The following is a 21,586-nucleotide window of genomic DNA, read 5'->3' on the forward strand; positions in this document are numbered from 1 at the left end:
AAGAGGAAGGGGAGAACATATTCAGGAGAGCAGTCATGTAGGAGGGGGTATGTGAGAAGTAAAATAGATGATTAACGTTGTGTTCTCATGAAATTTGGCTTTCTCTCTTAGACCATAAGCTACACGAGGATAAGAATCATGTCTCCTTTATCACCTCTCTCCAGCCATCTACACAAGTACCTAGCACAATACCTGGCACAATGAATGTGATCATCAATGAATGAAGCAGGGAAAATACATTAACATCAAGTGTCTAGTCTGTGACAGGCCCTTTCCTGGTTGATCCATATAAAAACCACTCAAGAAGGATTCCTTCATCTCTTCCACTGACCTCTTTCTCTCTCTCCTCCTCCTCCTCCTCCTTCCTTTTAAACAAAGGAAGAAATCACAGCTCAAGGAGTGAATTGACCTAAGATAGGCTGGAGCATCAGCTATGGAATTAGCCCTGAATTCTCAGGCTCTGCCTCTTAGTGGTTATGTGACCTTAGGCAAGTTAATTAACCAGTCTCAGCTTCCTGCTCTTTAAATGGGGTGATAATACTACCACTCATAGCATTGTAATGAAGGTCACGTCAGATGAGGTGTATGAAGTGTCTAGGTCCATGATTGAGACTTAAAATGGTCAGATGGTGTTAGCTGTTATTGACATTGTTGTCATTGCTAACATTGTCAAAATAGAAATAGTATTACCTCCTTCACTAATTTGTCTTAAGGAGTACATTGAGATTGTGTACTGTGAGAAAGCTTTGTCACCTTACAATGGTCTCAGTAAGGCCCACCATTATTCTGTGAAAATATATTTGGCAGTGAGGGAGGATTAGGAGATCAAAGAGGTTACCTTTGTAGCGTTTACAAAACCAGTTAAACTGGATTGACAATCTAAGGATGGTGTTAAAGAGTAAGGAAAGACATAGTGTAAGATAGAGAAAAAGGATAAGAAAGGACGAAGTGAAAAAAGGATGAAGATTACAGCCTAGGAAATGGAAAGGGAAAAATGTAGCCCAAGTGTAACATTATAAGTTCAAATCAGAGATATAACTATTGAGGGGGAAAAAGAGGGCATGGACCATTTCAAAGAAGCAATTCCGTACAGAAGAAGGTTGGCAGAGTATTCAGGGGATACTCTCAGTTCCCTGGTTATGAAGTGGAAGTATTGGTATAGGCCTCGGGGGTCAGGAGGTTGAAGTGCACTCTAATTTACTTGATATTTAAATAAATGTGAGACAAGGCAGATGATGGCTGGGGAGGTATGGGGAGACAGGGAGGTTGAGACTTACTTATGAGCCACATATAGAATGTAATGCAGTTGTGGGAGTGTTGAGACCTGGCCTGGAAACCTAAAGAACAAAATGTGAATTATCAGGAATAAGCAGAGAGAAACATCTCGGTGTATGAAACACATTGCTTTGGCAGGCATTTAATTTTGGGCACCAAGATAATGTCAGAACACGTAGCTTAAAAGCTCCAGTATCAGATGGGATATAGCCCTTATTGTAATCTGTGCAGTTAAGGAAGTTAGACAGGGATATGAAATAAAATTTCCATTTATTATTTTGGAAATAATGTATGGCTAGGGCCAGGAATAAGTCCTTACTTATCAATAATAACATTGAATGTAAATGGACTAAACTCTCTAATCAAAAGACATAGATAGTGGCTAAATGGATATAAAAAAACAAGACCCAGTGAACTATGTCTACAAGAAAAAATAATTCATCTATAAAGACACACATAGACTGAAAATAAAGGGATGGAAAAAGATATTCCATCCCAAGGGAGCCAAAAAAGAGCAGGAATAGCTATACTTATACTAGACAAAATAGATTTCAAGACAAAATCCACAAAAAGAGAAAAAAGATGGTCATGATATAATGATAAAAAAGGTGAATTCAGCAAGAGGATATAACAACTGTAAATATATATGCACTCAACACTGCAGCATGCAGATATAGAAAGCAAATAATATTAGAGCTAAAGAGAGATAGACCCCAACACAATAATAGCTGGAGATTTCAACACCCAACTTTCAGCATTGGAGAGATCATCCAGACAGAAAATCAACAAAGAAACATTGAACTTAATCTGGACTATAGGCCAAATGAATTTAATAGATAGTTACAGAATATTTTATCCAACAGCTGAAGAATACACATTCTTCTCTTTAGCACATGGCTTATTCTCAAAAACAGACCATATGTTAAGCCACAAAACAAGTCTTAAAAAATTCAAAAAATTGAAATCGTATCAAGTATCTTTTCTGACCACAGTGGAGCAAAACTAGAAATCGATAACAAAAGGAACTTTGGAAACTATACAATCACGTGGAAATTAAACAATATGCTCCTAAATAACCAGTGGGTCAATAAAAACTCTAAGAAGCAAATTAAAAACTGTCTTGAAACAAATGAAAATGGAAACAAGACATATCAAAATCTATGGGATACAGCAAAAGCAGTACTAAAAGGAACATTTTTACCAATAAGCGCCTACATCAAAAAAGTAGAAAAACATCAAATAAACAATATAAAAATGCATCTTTATAAACTAGAAAAGCAAGAGCAAACCAAACCCAAAATTAGTGAAGAAAAGAAACAATGAAGATCAGAGCAGAGATAAATGAAATTAAAATAAAAAAAATGAAAAAAGTTGTTTTTTAAAAAGATAAATTGAGAAACCCTTAGCCAGACTAAGAAAAAAGAGAGAAGACCCTGATAAATAAATTCAGAGATGAAAAAGGATACATTACAACTGATACTGCAGACATTCAAAGGATCATTAGGGGCTACCATGGCCAACTACATGCCAATAAATTGGAAAACCTAGAAGACATGGAAAAATTTCTAGACATCTACAACCTACTAAGATTGAAGCTGATGAAATTCAAAACCTGAACAGGGCAATAACAAGTAACAAGATTGAAGCCATAATAAAGAATCTCCCAGCCAAGAAAGTCCAAGATCCAATGTCCTCACTGGTGAATTTCGCCAAACATTTAAAGAAGAACTAATATCAATGCTTCTCAAACTATTCCAAAAAATAGAGAAGGAGGGAATACTTCCAAACTCATTCTATGAAACCAATACTATCCTGATACCAAAACCAGACAAGGACACATCAAGAAAAGAAAACTACAGGTCAATATCTCTGATGAATATTCATGTCAAAATCCTCAATAAAATACTAGCAAACAGAATCCAACAACACATTAAAAACAGCATTCATCATGACCATGTGGGATTTATACGAGATATGCAAAGATGGTTCAACATAAGTAAATAAATCAATGTGATTCATCATATAAGCAGAATGAAGGACAAAAACCATATGATAATTTTAACTGATGCCTAAAAACCATTTGACAAATTTCAACATTGTGATAAAAACCCCCCAAAAAACTGGGTATAGAAGGAACATAACCTTAACACCATAAAAGCCATGTATGACAGACTCACAGCTAGTATCATACTGAATGGGGAAAAACTGATGAGAGGAAAAAATGACCTTTCCTCTAAGATCTGGAACAAGAAAAAGATGTCCACATTCACAACTGTTGTTCAACATAGTGCTGGAAGTTCTGTCTAGAGCTATCAGGCAAGAGAAAGGAATAAAGGGCACCCGAATTGGAAAGGAAGAAGTCAAATTATCTTTGCATGCAGAAGATATAATTTTATATTTGGAAAAACCTAAAGACGCCACCGAAAAACTATTAGAACTGATAATCAAATTCAGTAAAGTTGCAGGATATGAAATCAACATACAAAAATCAGTAGCGTTTCTATATGCCAACAGCAAACAATCTAAAAAAGAAATCAAGAAAGTAATCCCATTTATAATAACTACATATAAAATAATATATTTGGGAATTAACCAAAGAAGTGGAAGTTCTCTACAATCAAAACTATAAAACACTGATGAAAGAAATTGAAGAAGACACACACACACACACAGACACACACATACAAATAGAAAGATATTCCATGTTCATGGATTGGAAGAATCAATATTGTTAAAATGTCCATACCACCCAAAGTAATGTATAAATTTAATGCAATTCCTATCAAAACACCAATGACGTTCTTCACAGAAATGGAGAAAACAATCATAAAATTAATATGGAACCACAAAAGACCCAGAATATCCAAAGCTATCTTGAGCAAAAAAGAACGAAACTGGAGGCATTACCTTATGTGACTTCAAATTATACTACAGAGCTGTACTAACCAAAACAGCAGGGTACTGGCATAAAAACAGACACATAGACCAATGGAACAGAATAGAGAACATAGAAATTAATCCATACATCTACAGTGAACTCATTTTCAACAAAGGTGCCAAGAACATACTTAGGGGAAAGAATGGTTTCTTCAATAAATGGTGCTGAGAAAACTGGATACCCATAGGTAGAAGAATGAAACTAGACCCCATCTGTTGTGATACACAAAAATCAAATCAAAATGGAGTAAAGATTTAAATTTCTAAGACCTGAACTTATGAAACTACTAAAGGAAAATATTGGGGGAAACTCTTTAGGACATTGGACTGGGCAAAGATTTCTTGATTAGTACCCTCACAAGCACAGGAAACCAAAGCAAAAGTGGCAAATGGGATTACATCATGTTAAAGAGTGTCTGCACAGCAAAGGAAACAATCAACAAAGTGAAGAGGCAACCCACAGAATGGGAGAAAATATTTGCAAACTATCTGCCTGACAAGGGATAAATAACTACAGTATATAAAGAGCTCAAATAACTCTACAGGAGAAATTTAATGATTTGATTAAAAATGGGCAAAAGATCTGAATAGACATTTCTCAAAAGAAGACATAAAAATGGCAAACAGGAGGCCGGGTGCAGTGGCTCACGCCTGCAACCCCAGCACTTTAGGAGGCCAAGGCAGGCGGATCACCTGAGGTTGGGAGTTCGAGACCAGCCTGACCAACGTGGAGAAACCCTGTCTCTACTAAAAATACAAAAATTAGCCGGGCATGGTGGCACATGCCTGTAATCCCAGCTACTTGGGAGGCTGAGGCAGGAAAATCGCTTGAACCTGGGAGGTGGAGGTTGTGGTGAGCCAAGATTATGCCATTGCACTCCAGCCTGGGCAACAAGAGCAAAACTCCGTCTCAAAAAAAAAAAAAAAAAAAAAAAATGGCAAACAGGTATATGAAAATATGCTCAACATCATTGATCATCAGAGAAATACAAATGAAAACTACAGTGAGATATCATCTCACCCCAGTTAAAATGGCTTTTATCTAAAAGACAAGTAATGACAAACGCTGGTGAGAATGTGAAGAAAAGAGAACCTTTGAACACTGTTGGTGGGAATGCAAATTAGTGTAGCCACTATGGAGAACAGTTTTGGAGGTTCTTCATAGAACTAAAAATAGAACCACCATAATATGATCCAGCAATTCTACTGCTAAGCATACAGGCAAAAGAAAGGAAATATTATATCAAAGAGATATCTGTCCTCTCATGTTTATTGCAGCACTATTCACAATAGCCAATATTTGGAATCAACCTAAGTGTCCATCAACAGATGAATGGATAAAGAAAATGTGGTACATATACACGATGGAGTACTATTCAGTCATAGAAAAGAATGGAATCCTGTCATCTGCAAAAACATGAATGGAACCGGAAGTCATCACGTTAAGTGAATTAAGCCAGGAACAGAAAGACAAACTTTGCATGTTCTCACTTATTTGTGGGAGGTAAAAAATTTAAAACAATTGAACTCACAGAGGGTAGAATGATGGTTAGAAGAGGCTGGTCAGGGGTGGGGAGAGTGGGAATGGTTAATGGGTGCAAAACTATAGTTAGATAGAATGAGTATGATTAAATAGAATAACAGGGAGAGCACAGTCAACAATAACTTATTACACATCTTAAGATAGCTAAAATAATATAATTCAATTGTTTGCAACACAAAGAATGGATAAATGCTTGAGGTGATGGATATCCCATTTACCCTGATGTGATTATATATGGCTGTATAAAAATATCTCATGTACCCCATAAATCTATACACCTACTATATTCCCACAAAAATTAAAAATTAAAAATTTCTATAGCATAAAAAAATTTGCAGAGATTCAAATAAGAATACTGCAAATTAATTACTAAATTGAAAATGTCCCCAGTTTATTAGTCTGTGCCATGTTGATTCTAAATGCAGGTTCTCCTCAATAAGGTACATTTTATTTAAATAAGTGCAAGTTAAAATAGTTAAGTATATCTTAGCCTTCTCAGCTGGAAATCACATTCCTTGAAGGCAGAGTTTGTGTTTGCTGCAATGAATCTTTCACAGTGTCCAGCATATGAAATCCCTTGTATCTTATATTAGTTTAAACATTTATTGTATTAGTAAAAAAACATATTTACTAATTATTTGAGGGTAGTGGGTGCTTAACCAATGCTTATTTAACCAAATTTTTTTGTACCTAATTTTTTGTGACTTGTGCGCATTTTTTTCTATGACCGTGGATGTAGCTGGAAAAGCAAATCAGTTGCCTACTTAAAATACTTCATTAATTGCCTCTTACTTCTAGGACAAGACGTCAAGTTACTTCCCTGGCACACAAGGCTCTCCATATTTGAGTGTGGTCTCAGAGCCTGGCCCCTCAAAGACATCCTAGGCTTTTTTTTTTTTTTTTTGAGATGGAGTCTTACTCTGCCACCCAGGCTGGAGTGCAGTGGCATGATCTTGGCTCACTGCAACCTCTGCTTCCTGGGTTCAAGTGATTCTCCTGCCTCAGCCTCCCAAGTAGCTGGGATTACAGGCACCCACCACCACGCCTGGCTAATTTTTGTATTTTTAGTAGAGATAGGGTTTCCCCATGTTGGCCAGGCTGGTCTTGAACTCCTGACCTCAGGTGATCCGCCCGCCTTGGCCTCCCAAAGTATTGGGATTACAGGCGTGAGCCGCCACGCCCATCCTGGGCTTTTGATTGTATACCTGCCTATTGTCCTGGCTACCTGACTACCCTTCCTTGTCCTTACTGAGAATTCCAATGTACCCTTGACAGACTCCCCAATCCTTTCTCGTTTAAGGGCAAGGACTTTATTTCTATCTCTATATTTATTATCTCTATATTTATTTCTATCTCTATATTTCTATCTCTATATTTACCAGAAGCTGCTCATTTGTAATGGGTGATCAGAAAAACATCTGTTGAGATGAATAAATGTGTACTCATGACTGGAAATTATTTACATAATACCATGTGTATAATTTAACTACCTGATGTTTGAAAATGCAAATATATTTGTTATTTGAGATTACTTAAAATATGTGACCCTTCAAAAGGAGCTAGCTTTAATATTTGGGAGGAGTAATGCTTCTTGAAACAGATTCCCTTTAAAGGCCTGTGAGGCTCCTATGACTTGCCTATCAAATGCCAGCTCTACGACACTAGCATCTGAATAAAGTGCAAATAATACCATTAAAAAGGTCCTTGCAGTTGGCAAGTGGTGATTCATTTAGATAGGTCGTCATGTTTTTAATTAAACTCTTTCTTAGTATGCAATAATGAAAAGTGCTTAGAGTGGTCTTAGGCCTGAGGACATCCCCCAAGTTGCTAGCAGAGGAACAGTATTTTGTTGCAAGCTGAATGGGCCACCAGTTTGAGCAGGGGGATTTTTCAGCTTCAATGATCTCACAGTATAGGCATTCTGATTGAGGTTATTATTTCCTGCAATTGTTTTCTAAAGAATGATTTTTAAAATGCAGGTTATACATTGATGTAATTTGGGCTTAAGTTTACAGTAAATTAGCCAGGCCAAAACAAGGTAGCAGTAAGAAAACTTCCCAGGAAATCTAGTACTTTTGAATGAAAATAAAGAAACAAAAAATAATTAGTCACAAGATTTTAGCTAAATGAGTGCTTTAAAAATAATATAATTTAGTTAACATTTATTTTTCTTTAGCATAATCTTCTTGGTTATAATAGTTTTTACCAAAAGGAAAGAAGGCAGATGATTTTTTAAAATATAGATATCTTCAGATAAATTCCTAAGAAAACTTCAGGAAGAAATCATGGCAGTTTAGCATGAATTACGTTGGTCTGAAATTGTGTCACTCACACAGAAACTGTAATGTTATCCTTGACGTCAGATCAATACGTTTAGTACTTGGCAGAAAAAAAGAAAGTGAATGATTAGAGTGGTGTTAGTCCGTTTGTACTGGAATACAAAGAAGAGTAAGGACAGATGGACAGAAACAAACCTAATCCAGTATAAAGGTAACAATAAAATAAAGGGAAAACTAAAAGTAAAAGATAATTTGTTTTTAGATTAAAGGAATTTAAATTTAATATATGTGGTAAGTAGAAATTATGTTCTCACCATATTTTCTCTCATTCAACTAATAATTATTGCCAGGGAATGCAATGTTTTGAGCTGCGGATGGTGGTAGCCATATAAAAACGTATAAAACATACTGCCATACCTTGAAGGCCTCTTACAGCTGAGAAGGTAAGATTTAAAGGAGGAAAAGAGCTTAAAGGAATAATTAATAACTAATATTTGCATAGCATTCAAAAGTTTAGAAGTATTTTTACATACCATTTTGTAAGTTTAAAAGTAAATTGCTAGATTTCATTCTGTTAGAATTTCCTTTGTCTTTGTCTTTGGAAAACAACATTAAATTTGGGATTGCGATTACTTCTTAGCTTTACTTCAGTTTTCTCAACCATTCTTAGGGGTTCTGTTCCCTGATCCTTCCAATTTCTGTGATTCATCATTTCATCCTTACCTCAATGGATAATGCCTCTGAATTTGCAAAGTGAATTTAACTTTTAAACTTGTAAAATACGTATGTTAATTATGGCAATAACTGATCCTAGAATTTTTTTTTGTTTTTTGTTTTTGAGACAGGGTCTCACTCTGTCATCCAGGCTGGATGGAGTGCAGTGGCAGGATCATAGTTCACTGCAGCCTCGACCTCCCTGGACTCAGGTGATCCTCTCACTTCAGCCTCCCAAGTAGTTGAGACCACAGGCCTGTGCCACCATACCTGGGCTAATTTTTGTAATTTTTTTTTTTTTTTTTGGTAGAGATAGAGTCTTGCTATGTTGCCCAGGCTGGTCTCAAACTCCTGGGTTCAAGTGCTCCTCCTCCCTTAGCCTCCCAAATTGCTGGGATTACAAGTGTGAAGATCCTGGAATTTCTAGGACAGAAATGATTGTAAATGGTTTATCATGTTGTCAGATCATGTGACCTGACTTCTCAGAAAAAATCTACCTTATCTGTGGCCTCCACTTCCTTATCATTCAATTGATAAAACCTTTAATCTGAATTTTCTATTATATATATATTCTGAATATGTAGTTATATATTATATATTCTATTATATATATTCTGAGATTATATTTTCAAAGATGCCCTTATTATCAAATCTGATAGTCTTTATTCCCCCTTCTGTTTTACTTAACTTCTTTTCCATTCTATTAATTGGCCTTTCTTCTTTAAATATTAAGGATTCTAGAGACCTAGAAATTTAGTCACTAGAAACTTAAGGTCTCTGGGCCTTGAATTTACTACCTATGTATGTGCTTCCAATAGCTTATATTTTTGTCTCCTTTCATGAATCCTTCTTAGCCCATCACCAGCCTCATTCTTCCAAATCGTAAATGGCCTTCCTTATGGGCTGCTTGAACCACACACATTTCTTAAAGGCTCAGAAATACTGTTTGCATATCCACCTCTATTCCTCAGTTCTAGGACTCCTCCAGACTGAATTATTGCCTTCCCCAAGCTTTCGTTCAACTCATACCTTCTCTTTACAGCTTGCTTTGCCCACAGTAATTTATTTTCCTTTAAATTCTCAAGCATTTGACCCTCTCTACCTCATACTGTTAATTAACTTTGTGTTCGTATCTCACCCCCCCAGAAGAACGCAAAGTCTCTCAGCATTAGCGCTGTACTTTAGCTTTTTTTTTTTTTTTTTTTGGCTTGGTAGGGGACAACGAACATAATGCTCAACACATATTTGTTACCTAAAAAAGGCATATGTTCCATGATGTCAATGTAATCTTGTTTAGGTGAGTATATTCAACTTTTTTCTTTTCTCCTTTTTGGCTGCTGTTTGTGAGTTTGATCATTCTTGTTATAAAATTACCACATGGAACCTTTTGAGAAGGATTAGAAGAATTAAAAGATGGCAAAAGCAGGCCTATAGGAAATAGTGGTAATGGATACGTCCAAGGTTACTACTACGGGCCACTGTGCTCTGCATTGCAAGATTTGTTTCAACATAAGAAACTGAAGTTCAGCCACGTTAATTTATCCAAGGTCCCACAAAAAGTAAATGGCTGTGCTGAGTTTCAAGGACCCATGTCTGCCTGGTTCCAAAGGGCAAGTCAGTTTCAGTGCTGGATGACTGAGAATTACATAATTTCTTGAAAAAACACTAGGCACAATAGTTGGCGTTCCACAAACGCTCACACACACATCTGCCCTGGAATTGGGTCTACTTAAACAGCAGGGGGAAAGAAAGCTTGCTGAAATAATTATACTTCTTCGTAACTCCCAAGCTCATGTTTGACTGACTATAGTAATCCTATGCCCTCCTTCACATTGACGCTAGAAAATATGCCTGGCAATATTTCAAATCATGATGCCTATTTTTCTCTCGATCAAGTAACAACTTAAATTATACTTTAAAAAGAAAAAAAGAAAATTAGAAAGTTGCATTCAGCTGACAAGAGACTAAAGGAATCTGTGAAACAGAATTTATTTGATGCCTAGGTTTCTCCCCCACCCGACGAAGACCAAATGCTGCTGATCCGTAAGTAACTTCGCAAGGTAAACTGAGGGGCCTGGCAGCATCTGGGCCTCCCTTAAAGGTCGAAATCAAGCGCGCTCGCCCTCCTTCTGTCCGCCTTTTCCCTTTAAGGTCCTCGAGGCTGCTTCGCTGCAGAAAGTAACTCCGTGTCGCCGCCGCGGAAAGTGGGGCAACTTTGCCTATCAGCAGAAACCTTTTGATCCATCTGAGGCGACAAACCAGACCAAACGGCCGCCCAAGCTGTTCCGAGCCTCCGGGGGGAAAGCGAGCCCAAGCTTCTCTGCACCGCTTCCTCATCCGCTCGCTGCACCTGGACGCGGGCGGCGCGCGACCCCCGGCCGTGACGTCACCGCACCTGGCACCAGCCGGGGGGTCCGGGAGAGAGCCCGAAAGCGACGGGGCGGGGTGGGGCGGGGAGAACGAGGGCGTTCTCGCGAGATTTGCCTCCTCCCGGACCCGGCTCCCCGCACCTTCTCGGCCTCTGTCTGGGTCTCCACTTTAGTCTACGGTGTCGCCTTTTCTAACTGCGAGTGCTAAGGAAGAAGCGAGGGGCGGGCTCCGAGGCTGGGCGGGCACTCGGGGTTGGAGCCGAGGGCCTGGGCGAACCGGTGGGTCCCTCCCCACTGCGGGAGCGGCCAGGGTGGGAAAACCGCGGTCCGGGCGGGCGGGGGAGGGCCCTCCCGCCGCCGTGGCTCCTGCGGAGGCCAGGGGTGAGGAACTGTCGCCGCCTTTGCCTCTGCCTCGCGGGCCGCGCTGAAGAGACTGGTAGGAGAGCGCAGCGGGCGGATGGAGGCGACTCTTCGCCCCGCCTAAGCTCAGGAGGGGCTAGCGCGGAGCGCGGGTCCCGCCTCCAGCCGCGGGAGCGGCCGCGCGAGCCACCGCAGGAGGAGGAGGAGGAGGAGGAGCGGACGTCGGCTTCTCCCCGCGGGAGCCCCCAGCATGGGTAAGAGACTCGGGCCCTTCCCGCCGCCCGTCCGGACCTTCCAGACCCGGGAGGCTGTGCCCTTTCTCGGCCTTACGGGGAGGCGACGGCGGTCAGCCTCTGAGCGGCAGCACCCCACCCTCTTCATTCTCCCCACGGCCCCTTCTTGCCTTGCCTTCCACCTTGCTCTTCTCACGGAGAAACTGGTGGGAGAGCTCGCGGGTGCTTTCCCTCGCTCTCCCTTCTCCGCCTCTTTTCCTGTTCACCAGAAAGGTGCGGGATGGGGGGCGGGGGCGCCTGGCCACCTCTCCTAACCCCTTGCCCAGCTAAAATCGGACCTGACCTTCCCTCCCTTCCTCATCCCCTTGCTTCCCTCCCCCTCCTCGTGGGATGGGGGAGGGCGATCGAAAAACTTGATAAAGTAGCACTTTCAACTTCTTTATTTTCTGCGAGGCTTTGTATACGTTTAAGGAGAGAGATAAATTTGTTCAAAAACTTTTTTTTTTCCTGCTGAAACTCGCAAGGGGTGCCTCAAGGACAGGAAAGCTTGAGTATTTGTTTTACTCGGGTTCTACCTAGGCAAGTGTGTTGGCACCTAAGCATTCAGTGTGCTCCCGAGGACTGGGTTTGGACTTCAGTGTTGGATCCTTTGAGGAGCAGTTTCCTGTTTGGAGTTAAGACTTCCTTGCCGGAGGAGAGAAAAATACAAGGCCTTATATGTTATTTACTATGTGCTTTATAGTTTTGTTTGAAGTTAGGGAAGGCAGAATGTGTGGCAGTCCGGGTTGAGAAGGAGTTTTGTTAAGTGGTGTAACAATTTCTTTTGATAACAAAGTTCGGTGTGGGCTAGGCATTAACTCCCTCAATCCTTTAAAAATTAAAAGCAACTTAAAAAAGAATAGCTTAAAAAAAAAAAAACACCCTCTGTCTCTATAAGGCAGAGCGTGTTCTGTAAGAGTAAACCCAAGTTTGATTTTTGTAGAGCAAATCAGGAGGACCCTATCACTTTTTGCAGTTGAGAGTTGGTACTGCTTCATATCAACAAACCATCACCGAAATGAATAATTCATGTAACTAACAAATGATTTAGAAGCAGGACGAATACAGACTACTGCTGATGTGGCACCCTCTGTCCACACTTTGCTTTGTGGGGGATGTTTTGAGCATGTTGTTTATAGACACTCGCCTAGCTATCCTTTGTTTTCTTAGACTTTTCTAATTTTATGTTCCCTCCTCCACCTCCCTTCTTTCAGGTAACTTTTATACTCAGAAGTGCTCTTGAGCTCAAAAACAGTGAAATAAAACATTTGCTATTTGGAATTTTCAAATGAATTATTTTATAATTGATTAGTTGAGCTTGCAGGGCAATTGTGGGCATATTCTTTTAAGCATGAAATTATAAAATCACTTTAACTGCTTTGGATTAAGATAACACTAAAGTTAAATACACAGTTCTTTTCTGTCTTAAATGGGAATGGGATGCAGAATAAAATTAAACTTCTTTGGATGACCTGGGGATGCAATCTTGTTTTGCATATAGGGCTGTTGAGCTAAATTCTAAATAATATTTCTTCGCATTTTGAAATTATTTAAGTACTTTTTTTTTTTTTGCCTTGCTTTTGGTTGTGCTTGTAACTGATTAGTGTCCCCCATCATCTTTCCTTTTCTAATTTTTTTATAGAAGTGTGGAAATCATCTTCAGGTTTGTGATTCTGCATAGGGGAAAAATCAGTAGGCCGTTACTTAGTGTGTGAGGTCGTCTGTGGAGAAAAGTAAATGTGTACCAATACTTGGACATTGGAATACCTATTTTGATTGTCCAGAGGCTTTTTCTTTGTGATTTATTTGTTGTGTTCTGTTTAGGTGAGTTTTCATATAGACTTGGATATCAATGTTGGTATACTCTCGACTACTTAGAATGTGTTTTGAGGGTATATTACTGAGGGCATTTGTGGTTAAGTTTTTGTAAAGTGTTTGTGAAACATTTCCATATCAATATATATATTCTTTAAGTTTATTGGTCATGTAATAATAAAATTCCCAAGTTCACTTAAAGGGAGTTTGCTCTTTAATATAAATCTCATTTATTTGGTTTTACCAGCCATCCTTTTTTCTTATGATTTTAGATGCAGCCTAAAATATTTACATGATATTTTATCTAATTTATCACAAAATGAAAAAATCTGAAATTTTTTTTGTGTGTAAGATAACTTGGATGCCTATTAAATGGTGGTTCTTAAGCTTAGGTGGTACAGCTAGAGAGTTAAAAGCATGGGCTCTGGACGGAGACTACTTGAGGTCAAATTCTCTTCTCCCTACTGGCTGTGTGACTGAGCACATTATTTCTCTGTGCTTCAGTTTCTTAATCTATAAATGGAATAAAATATCAGCCTCATAGGTTGTTAGGAGGATTGAATGAGTTACTACTTGTAAAGGGCTTAGAACACTGCCAGTGCTGGTGGTGGTGATTTGCATTTTCAAATGATTTCCCTAATTCTTGTACCAACTTGGAAAAAAAAAAAAAATCTCAATTTTTGACCTTTGTTAGAAGTAGGATATTTTCTTTAAATAAAGGACCAATGGGATGAGATGATTTTGCACTGAGGCAGAAATTGAATTTTATGTGATATAACCTTACAGAAACCACATAGATACTTTTTTCAATGTTGGATGTACTGAGGGAAAGTCCATTATTGGTAAGAACTTCAGTTGCTTAGGAAAAACTCTTAAGTGGGATGACTACTAGTAGACTTATTTGAATTTTATGTTTTTAGTGTCTACATTTGTTAAATGTGATAAAATGCCTATTGAGAAATTTGAGGTATTCTGTGTGAAAGAATTTGGGAAGAGCTCTAGGGAGACAGATAGGCAATGCTTATTTTTCTTATTCCAAAAATACAGATTGGCATTTTGGAGCAGAATTAGGCAGAAAGCAAATGGCACAAAGTGTCAGAGCGTTTCTAGAGCACAAAAAAGGAATATTTGTGAATTTTTATTTTTGGAAGAGTAAGCAGATTTCTAAGGGAAGAATTTGTCTTTAATAATTTTAGATAAGGCGGTGAACTTTTTAGTTTGTTTTATAGGCTCACGTATATAAAACATATCAGTCATGTGGTGGTGGGGTTTTTTTTTTTTTTTTTGGTGACAGAGTTTTGCTCTGTTGCCCAGGCTGGAGTGCTGTGGTTCGATCTCGGCTCACTGCAACCTCCGCCTCCTGGGTTCAAGCGATTCTCCTGTCTCATCCTCCTGAGTAGCTGGGATTACAGGTGTGTGCCACCATGCCCAGCTAATTTTTGCATTTTTAGTAGAGACAGGGTTTCACCATGTTGGTCAGGCTGGTCTTGAACTCCTGACCTCATGTGATCTGCCCGCCTCGGCCTCCCAAAGTGCTGGGATTATAGGCGTGAGCCACCGCACCTGGCCTCGTGGTGGTTTTAATAGACAAATTTGTGGTTGGTTTAGATGATATATGCACTTCTATAATAGAGTGATTTCTTTATGTTACTTTGTTGTACTGTTTGGAGAAAATATTTTTAAAATTTTTATTTATATGTTATTTATTTACTTATTTGTAGAGACAGGGTCTTGCTCTGTTACCCAGGTTGGAGTTCAGTGGCATGATCATAGCTCACTGCAGCCTCAAACTCTTGCCTCTGCTTCCCAAGTAGCCAGGGCTACAGGTGCGCACTACCACCTCTGGCCTAGTTAAAAAATTTTTTGTAGATACAGGCTCTTCCTGTCTTGCCCAGGCTAGTCTCAAACTCTTGGCCTCAAGCAGTTCACCTGCTTTGGCCTCCCAAAGTGCTGGGATTGCAGCCGTACCACTGTACCTGGCTTGGATAAAATCTTGGTTCATACAGATAAGTAGTTGCAAATGGAAATTGCATGCTAATGGTTCACCTTTCTGTATCAGGATTTACTTCAATTAAACTACAGAGCATGAAAAAATAATATTAGGAAATTTTTGTTTCAAAGTTGAATCACTGGCAAATGTAATAATTCTTTTCCTTATTTAAGTACTCATCAGATATTTTTTGAGGTTTCAAAATTTGAGTAGTTTAAATTTTGTAAAATCACATTAAGGCTGAAAATTCACATTTATAGTATTTTATAGTTTCCTATAGAAATTAGCTGGAAGTTTGCTTTTTTTTTTTTTTTTTTTTTTTGAGATGGAGTCTTGCTCTGTCGCCCAGGCTGGAGTGCAGTGGCGCGATCTCGGCTCACTGCAACCTCCACCTCCCAGGTTCAAGCAAGTCTCCTGCCTCAGCCTCCCAAGTAGCTGGGACTACAGGCACGTGCCACCATGCCTGGCTAATTTTTTGTATTTTTAGTGGAGATGGGGTTTCACCGTGTTAGCCAGAATGGTCTCAAAATCCTGCCCCCCTCAGCCTTCCAAAGTACTGGGATTATAGGCGTGAGCCACCTCGCCCAGTGTGTATCTTTCTAATTGAGGGGTTTGCAAACTAAAATGACATCATATTAACTAAAATCTAATTTTTAAGGCATTTAAAATAAATAGAAAACTCAAAGTGCTTCATTTTTATTTATTCATAATTCAAATCTGTCAGATAATCCTCTGTCAGAGAATATCTTCCCCTGTTATTAAATATATTTTGAATGATAAAAATGCTTACTTTAATGTATATAAAAAATTGTTGTCATTGTGTCAAGGGCTTGCAGCTAGGTAGAGAAAGAAGTATAATGATTATTCATTTGGGTGAGAATTGGGTGGGGCTGCAGACCTGTTTCTTAGGTAAACTGATGAAGTAAGTTGTGAAAGATCTGAAAGTTTTCAGATTTTACGTTCAGAAAAGAAAGAGCAAGTAAAAACTAGTAAGATGTGATTGAAATTTAGGTAAATTGGGTAATCATTATGATGGAGCTGTTACTGCTTAGTTGTAGCATTTGATATCTGACTGCTATTCAGATTTAACACAAGCAGGATTTGGGGACCAAATTATCTCAGCAGTCAGGCAGTCAGTCTTTCTAGATGGGGGAGGCGACAGAACACTAGTTTGAGAAATCTGGATGGAGGTCTATATGTGCCTGCAGTCAGTTTGTCAGCATCAGGGATATGTTTGGCAAAGTGCAGTGTGTACATGTATGTGGAGCAGGCCTTTGGGAGTGGTATGGTGGCTGGTAGCAGGCACTAGGTAGAGATTCAAACTGGCATCTTGGGGGAAAAGGGAGGAAACGGGGTCTGGCAGTAGGCCTTGAAAACCTAGCCACAGGGAAACAAAATGAGACAGGGTCCAGATTTTTTATTGGAGAAATACAAGGTGGGTATTTGCAGGAACAAAAGTGAACTTAGTTATTGGAATTATTTAGGATGAACCAAGAGGTAATAACAAGACACTGAGCCCCTAAGCTTATATATTTTCTGTCCTGGGACTACATTAGTAGTCTACATTAGTAGCTGAATCTGTAAGTGTGGTATGAGTAGTCCAGAATTACTGGGGTGAAATGGGATCTTCTCTCTAAATGCTGGAGGATATTCCCTGGGTATAGATTGCCACCCCCTCTGTTTATTTGGTCCCAGGGATTTGATGTGCCTGTTTTTTTTTTTTTTTTTGCTCCTGTCTCTTTTTCACCTAGGTTCCTTTTCCTTTTATACCCAATGTGAAGCAGATTACAAAACCTCAGCATATCCTTCTGTTTCAGAAACAAGTACACAATCCTTCAGGGTGTTAAGCAGTTATAACTGCAAATATAATAAATGGCCAAGTAAGGCACAAGAAACTTGAAAGTATTAGTAATTATCAGTCTCTTGGTTTCACTGAAGTGGTGCTTGGCTAGTTATTAGAAAGACCTTTTTTGTTGTTGCTTTTTAAATTTTTTTTTGGTAGTGTGTACCTGTCTTTGGCAATACTCCCTCATAGTCCTCCCAGCTTTTATTTATTTTGGCTTACGTTAGGTAGCTCTTTAGACAGTAGCTCACAGTAGAGACATTTATTATGTCTCTTAAACAGATAAAATTTTACTAGGACTTCACTAATCTGAGACCGTGCTGTACTCATTTTTGAATCGTAACCTTGGTTTTAACCACAAATGAAGTAGGCATTTTCCTTCTGGGCTCCTAAATGTTTTCTTCTTTGGACTAAACTTGATATTACCTCATTTTTTTGGTTATGTTTTGGTTTTTGTTTCTGAAGGTCTCAGGTTCCTAGATGTTCTACACTCTTTTCCTGACCATTTTCATTGAACCCTATTTGATTTACTGAAAGCATATTTACTAATTGTTTGCACTTAAAGGTGCTTTTATCCTAGAATAAACAATGCTTTTAAAACAATTCACTATTCTAAATTGATACTGGCTTAAGATGTTCCAGTGTCAGGTAGTGTTATGGATTTTTTCTTTCCTAGAACCTGTCCTTTCCAGTGGCTGCAGTAGACTTGTATTTTATAATCTTTCCAATATTATGTAGCTTGTTAAACTTCCCATCATGATCTTGTTCAGTTTCTCAACTCATTTGCAAAAGAGAGATGACTAGCATGGGAGCCTGGATTCCAGTATCTGTTTTAGTGCCTTATTAGTGCCTCTTAGCTTAGGTTCTTTTTGATGATTCAGCATCCAGATAATTCCAAGGGAGTGACTGTAATCATTAGGGGTTTCTAGTAGAATGCAATCATGAGCCCCTTAGGAATGTTTTGGTCAATAATAAACCACATGTAGGGTGGTGGTCCCCTAAGATTATAATGAAGCTGGAAAATTCCTCTTCCTTAGTGAGTTGTAGCCATCCCACTGTAGTAGTGCAGCGCATTACTCACTGTGTTTGTGATGATGCTGGTGTCAAGAAACCCGCACTACCAGTTGTATAAAAGTATAGCACATACATACATTTATATGTAGTGCATATATTGATAATAAATGGCTGTGTTACTGGCTTATGTATTTACTATACTATGTTTTTTAATTGTTATTTTACAGAGTACATCTTCTACTTATTAAAATAAGTTAACTGTAAAACATCCTCAGGCAGGTCCTTCAGGGGGTATTCCAGAAAAAGGCATTGTTATCGTAGGTGATGACAGCCCTACGCACGTTTTTTACCAGTAGGATGAAATATGGAGATGGAAGACAGTGATATTGATGATCCTGATCTTTGCAGGCCTAGGCTAATGTGTGTTTGTGTCTTATAAGAAAAAGGATTAAAAAAGAAAGAATTTTTAAATGGAAAAAAGCTTATAGAATATGAATATAAAGAAAGAAAATATTTTTGTACAACTATACAATGTGTTGGTGTTGTAAACTAAATGTTATTACAAAAAAGTAAAGTTTATAAAGTAAAAAAGTTACAGTAAGCTAAGGTTAATTTTGAAAGAAAATCAGAAAGAAAGAAATAAAAAAATGTAGTTAGCTTTAGTGAATGGTGTTTATAAAATCTATAGTAGTGTATACTAATGTCCTAGGCCTTCACATTTGCTCACCACTCACTGACTCACCCAGTGCCACTTCCAGTCCTGTAATCTCTATTCATGGTAGGTACAACCTATGTAGGTGTACCATTTTTATTACTTATACTGTATTTTTACTATACCTTTTTTATGTTTAAATATACAGATACTTAACCATTGTGATACAGTTGCCTACAGTATTGAGTACAATAGCATGCTGTACAGTTTTGTAGCCTAGGAGCAATAGGCTATACCCTATAGCTTAGGCGTGTAGTGGGCTGTACCATCTAGGTTTAAGTATACTCTATGATGTTCAGACATGGACCAAATTGCCTAATGACACATTTCCTAAGATGCATCCCCATTGTTAAGTGATGCATAACTGCACTTTTAAGTGTGGTGATAGTTACAGTTAACACCAATATTAAGAAAAAGGGCCTGTCACAAGGTCACATCATCAAGCAAAGAAGCTGCTGGTGAGAGATTAATCAAGAAATATTTTCCTTAATGTGAGGAATGTGATTAATGTCATGTTAAATGCTTGGGGGTTTAGGATAAATAAAAGCTTTGGTGCCTTGAGTAGTTTACAAGTGTTAAGGATTGGGCATATTATTAGAATCACATTTTTGCTTTAAACTTCTCACAATCCCTGGGTTCTGACATAAATGCTTCTGCCTGTCCCTCACTCCAGTTTTTGATGAATGTCATGAATGTGTTGGGATGGCTTATGTGATAGGAATAAGACAACATAATAACAATGAAAGTTAGTATGTGAATCCATTAGAAAAATAAACGAGAGAGAGAGTATAGGGTCAATGTCAGAAATGTTAAAATGTAATAGGAGAAGCATATGGAATATTAGAATATAGATTTCTGCACTGAAGGAAATGGGATTTATTCATCTCTCATTAGTTTGACCAGTGATGATATACTGAGTACTGGCAGTAGCTAAGGTATTTTTTCCTTCACTTCTGGCAAAGAGTCTTTAGAATGAAGCAAGCCTTCTCTTGAGCTAATCCTTTGAGATGTGTACTTTTACCTGAAATATTAAAACTGTCTTATCCTTCTTACTGTCCTATCAGTGTTCCAGTACTGAAGAGGCTGGGAATTTACCTAACATCTAGACTGACTTTAAAAATGTCATTCCTGGAGTATTTATCAGGATTATTGTAATAATAAAGGGCCAAAGTGTTTTGGATTATAAATGTAGAAGCTCATATACTGTATTTGTAAAATTGAGACTACATAGTCTTGGTTGGAGTGTTTTTGGGAGACATTTAAAGTTGGTCTTTCAAATGTATATACTATTCTCTAGGGATTTTCTCATTCTTTGTGTTAGAAACAGCTTTCGGTTTATTTAGAAGTACGTTCTCATGAGATCCAAGTTTTGCATTAAACTTTAATTAAAAATTCCTGTTGTGCTGTAGCAGGTTGCAGTCTGATGAGTATCTTGCCTGACTGTTTTGGTGTATGTGTGGGCATTTGTGCACAGCCATTTAAGAGGAAGAATTCATTTTTTACTTACCTACTAATTTGGCCATTCTTAACAAACATATTTTAGGAAGCAGATCAAAACAATTTTTTTAATGATGAAAATAAATTTGTTAAATTTTCAGAATGAGTGTCAATTGGAAATAAAAGGCTGTGTTTCAAATCTCAAGGTAGACCTTTTTTCTCACAAAATTATTCTAAATTCCTATATAGATTATATATTACAAAACGTAGTTAAACTTACACTTAGAACTTCATAGTTTAAAACTTAAATAAAAACTTCTTGGCCAGGCACGGTGGCTGACGCCTGTAATCCCAGCACTTTGGGAGGCTGAGGCGGGCACATCACAAGGTCAGGAGATCGAGACCATCCTGGCTAACACGGAGAAACCCCGTCTCTACTAAAAATACAAAAAATTAGCCGGGCATGGTGGTGGGCGCCTGTAGTCCCAGCTACTCGGGAGGCTGAGGCAGGAGAATGGCGTGAACCCGGGAGGTGGAGCTTGCAGTGAGCTGAGATCGTGCCACTGCACTCCAGCCTGGGCGACAGAGTGAGACTGTCTCAAAACAAACAAACAAACAAAAAACAAAACAAAACTTCTTTGTTATTCTCTTAGTGTGTAAATGACCTTACTTGATGTGAGCTCATTGATGCTGGAGACTATATCACTTATTTTATTGTATTTACAAAATTTAACACTTGTATTGACTAGCAGAAAATTAGGAGCCTGCTATGTATCCACTAAGTCTGATTCAATAATACTTTAATTTGGAGTAATTGGGTAGAGAGGGCCAACCTAACAATACAAAATTTAAATATATTGAAATATGTCCACCTCAAACAGACTAATAGGTTGTTACCTAATGAAATTCCTGTTTCAAGATAATGGATGAGTTCTTTTTTTTTTTTTTTAAGAAATAAACTCTTTAATCCTTTCTGTGTGGTTCATTGAAGCTCTTAAGTCCCTTTAATAGAGAATCAATAATCAG

The 21,586-nt window shown here is 38.3% G+C and overlaps 1 protein-coding gene across 3 annotated transcripts in view; it reads left to right on the forward strand.

Annotated features, from left to right (window-relative positions):
- Positions 1-10,726: 10,726 nt before the first annotated feature.
- The window catches only part of CD2AP (CD2 associated protein), a 150,921-nt gene continuing 140,061 nt past the window's right edge, over positions 10,727-21,586 (forward strand). For all 3 annotated transcript variants that reach the window (XM_054491073.2, XM_054491075.2, XM_054491074.2), the window contains exon 1: positions 10,727-11,731. In XM_054491073.2, the coding sequence (XP_054347048.1) occupies positions 11,728-11,731 (4 nt within the window). In that variant the 5' untranslated portion in view covers positions 10,727-11,727. The remainder of the gene's footprint in view (positions 11,732-21,586) is intronic.

This window comes from Pongo pygmaeus, chromosome 5 (assembly GCF_028885625.2).
Source record: "Pongo pygmaeus isolate AG05252 chromosome 5, NHGRI_mPonPyg2-v2.0_pri, whole genome shotgun sequence".
NCBI classification, from domain to species: Eukaryota; Metazoa; Chordata; class Mammalia; order Primates; family Hominidae; genus Pongo; species Pongo pygmaeus.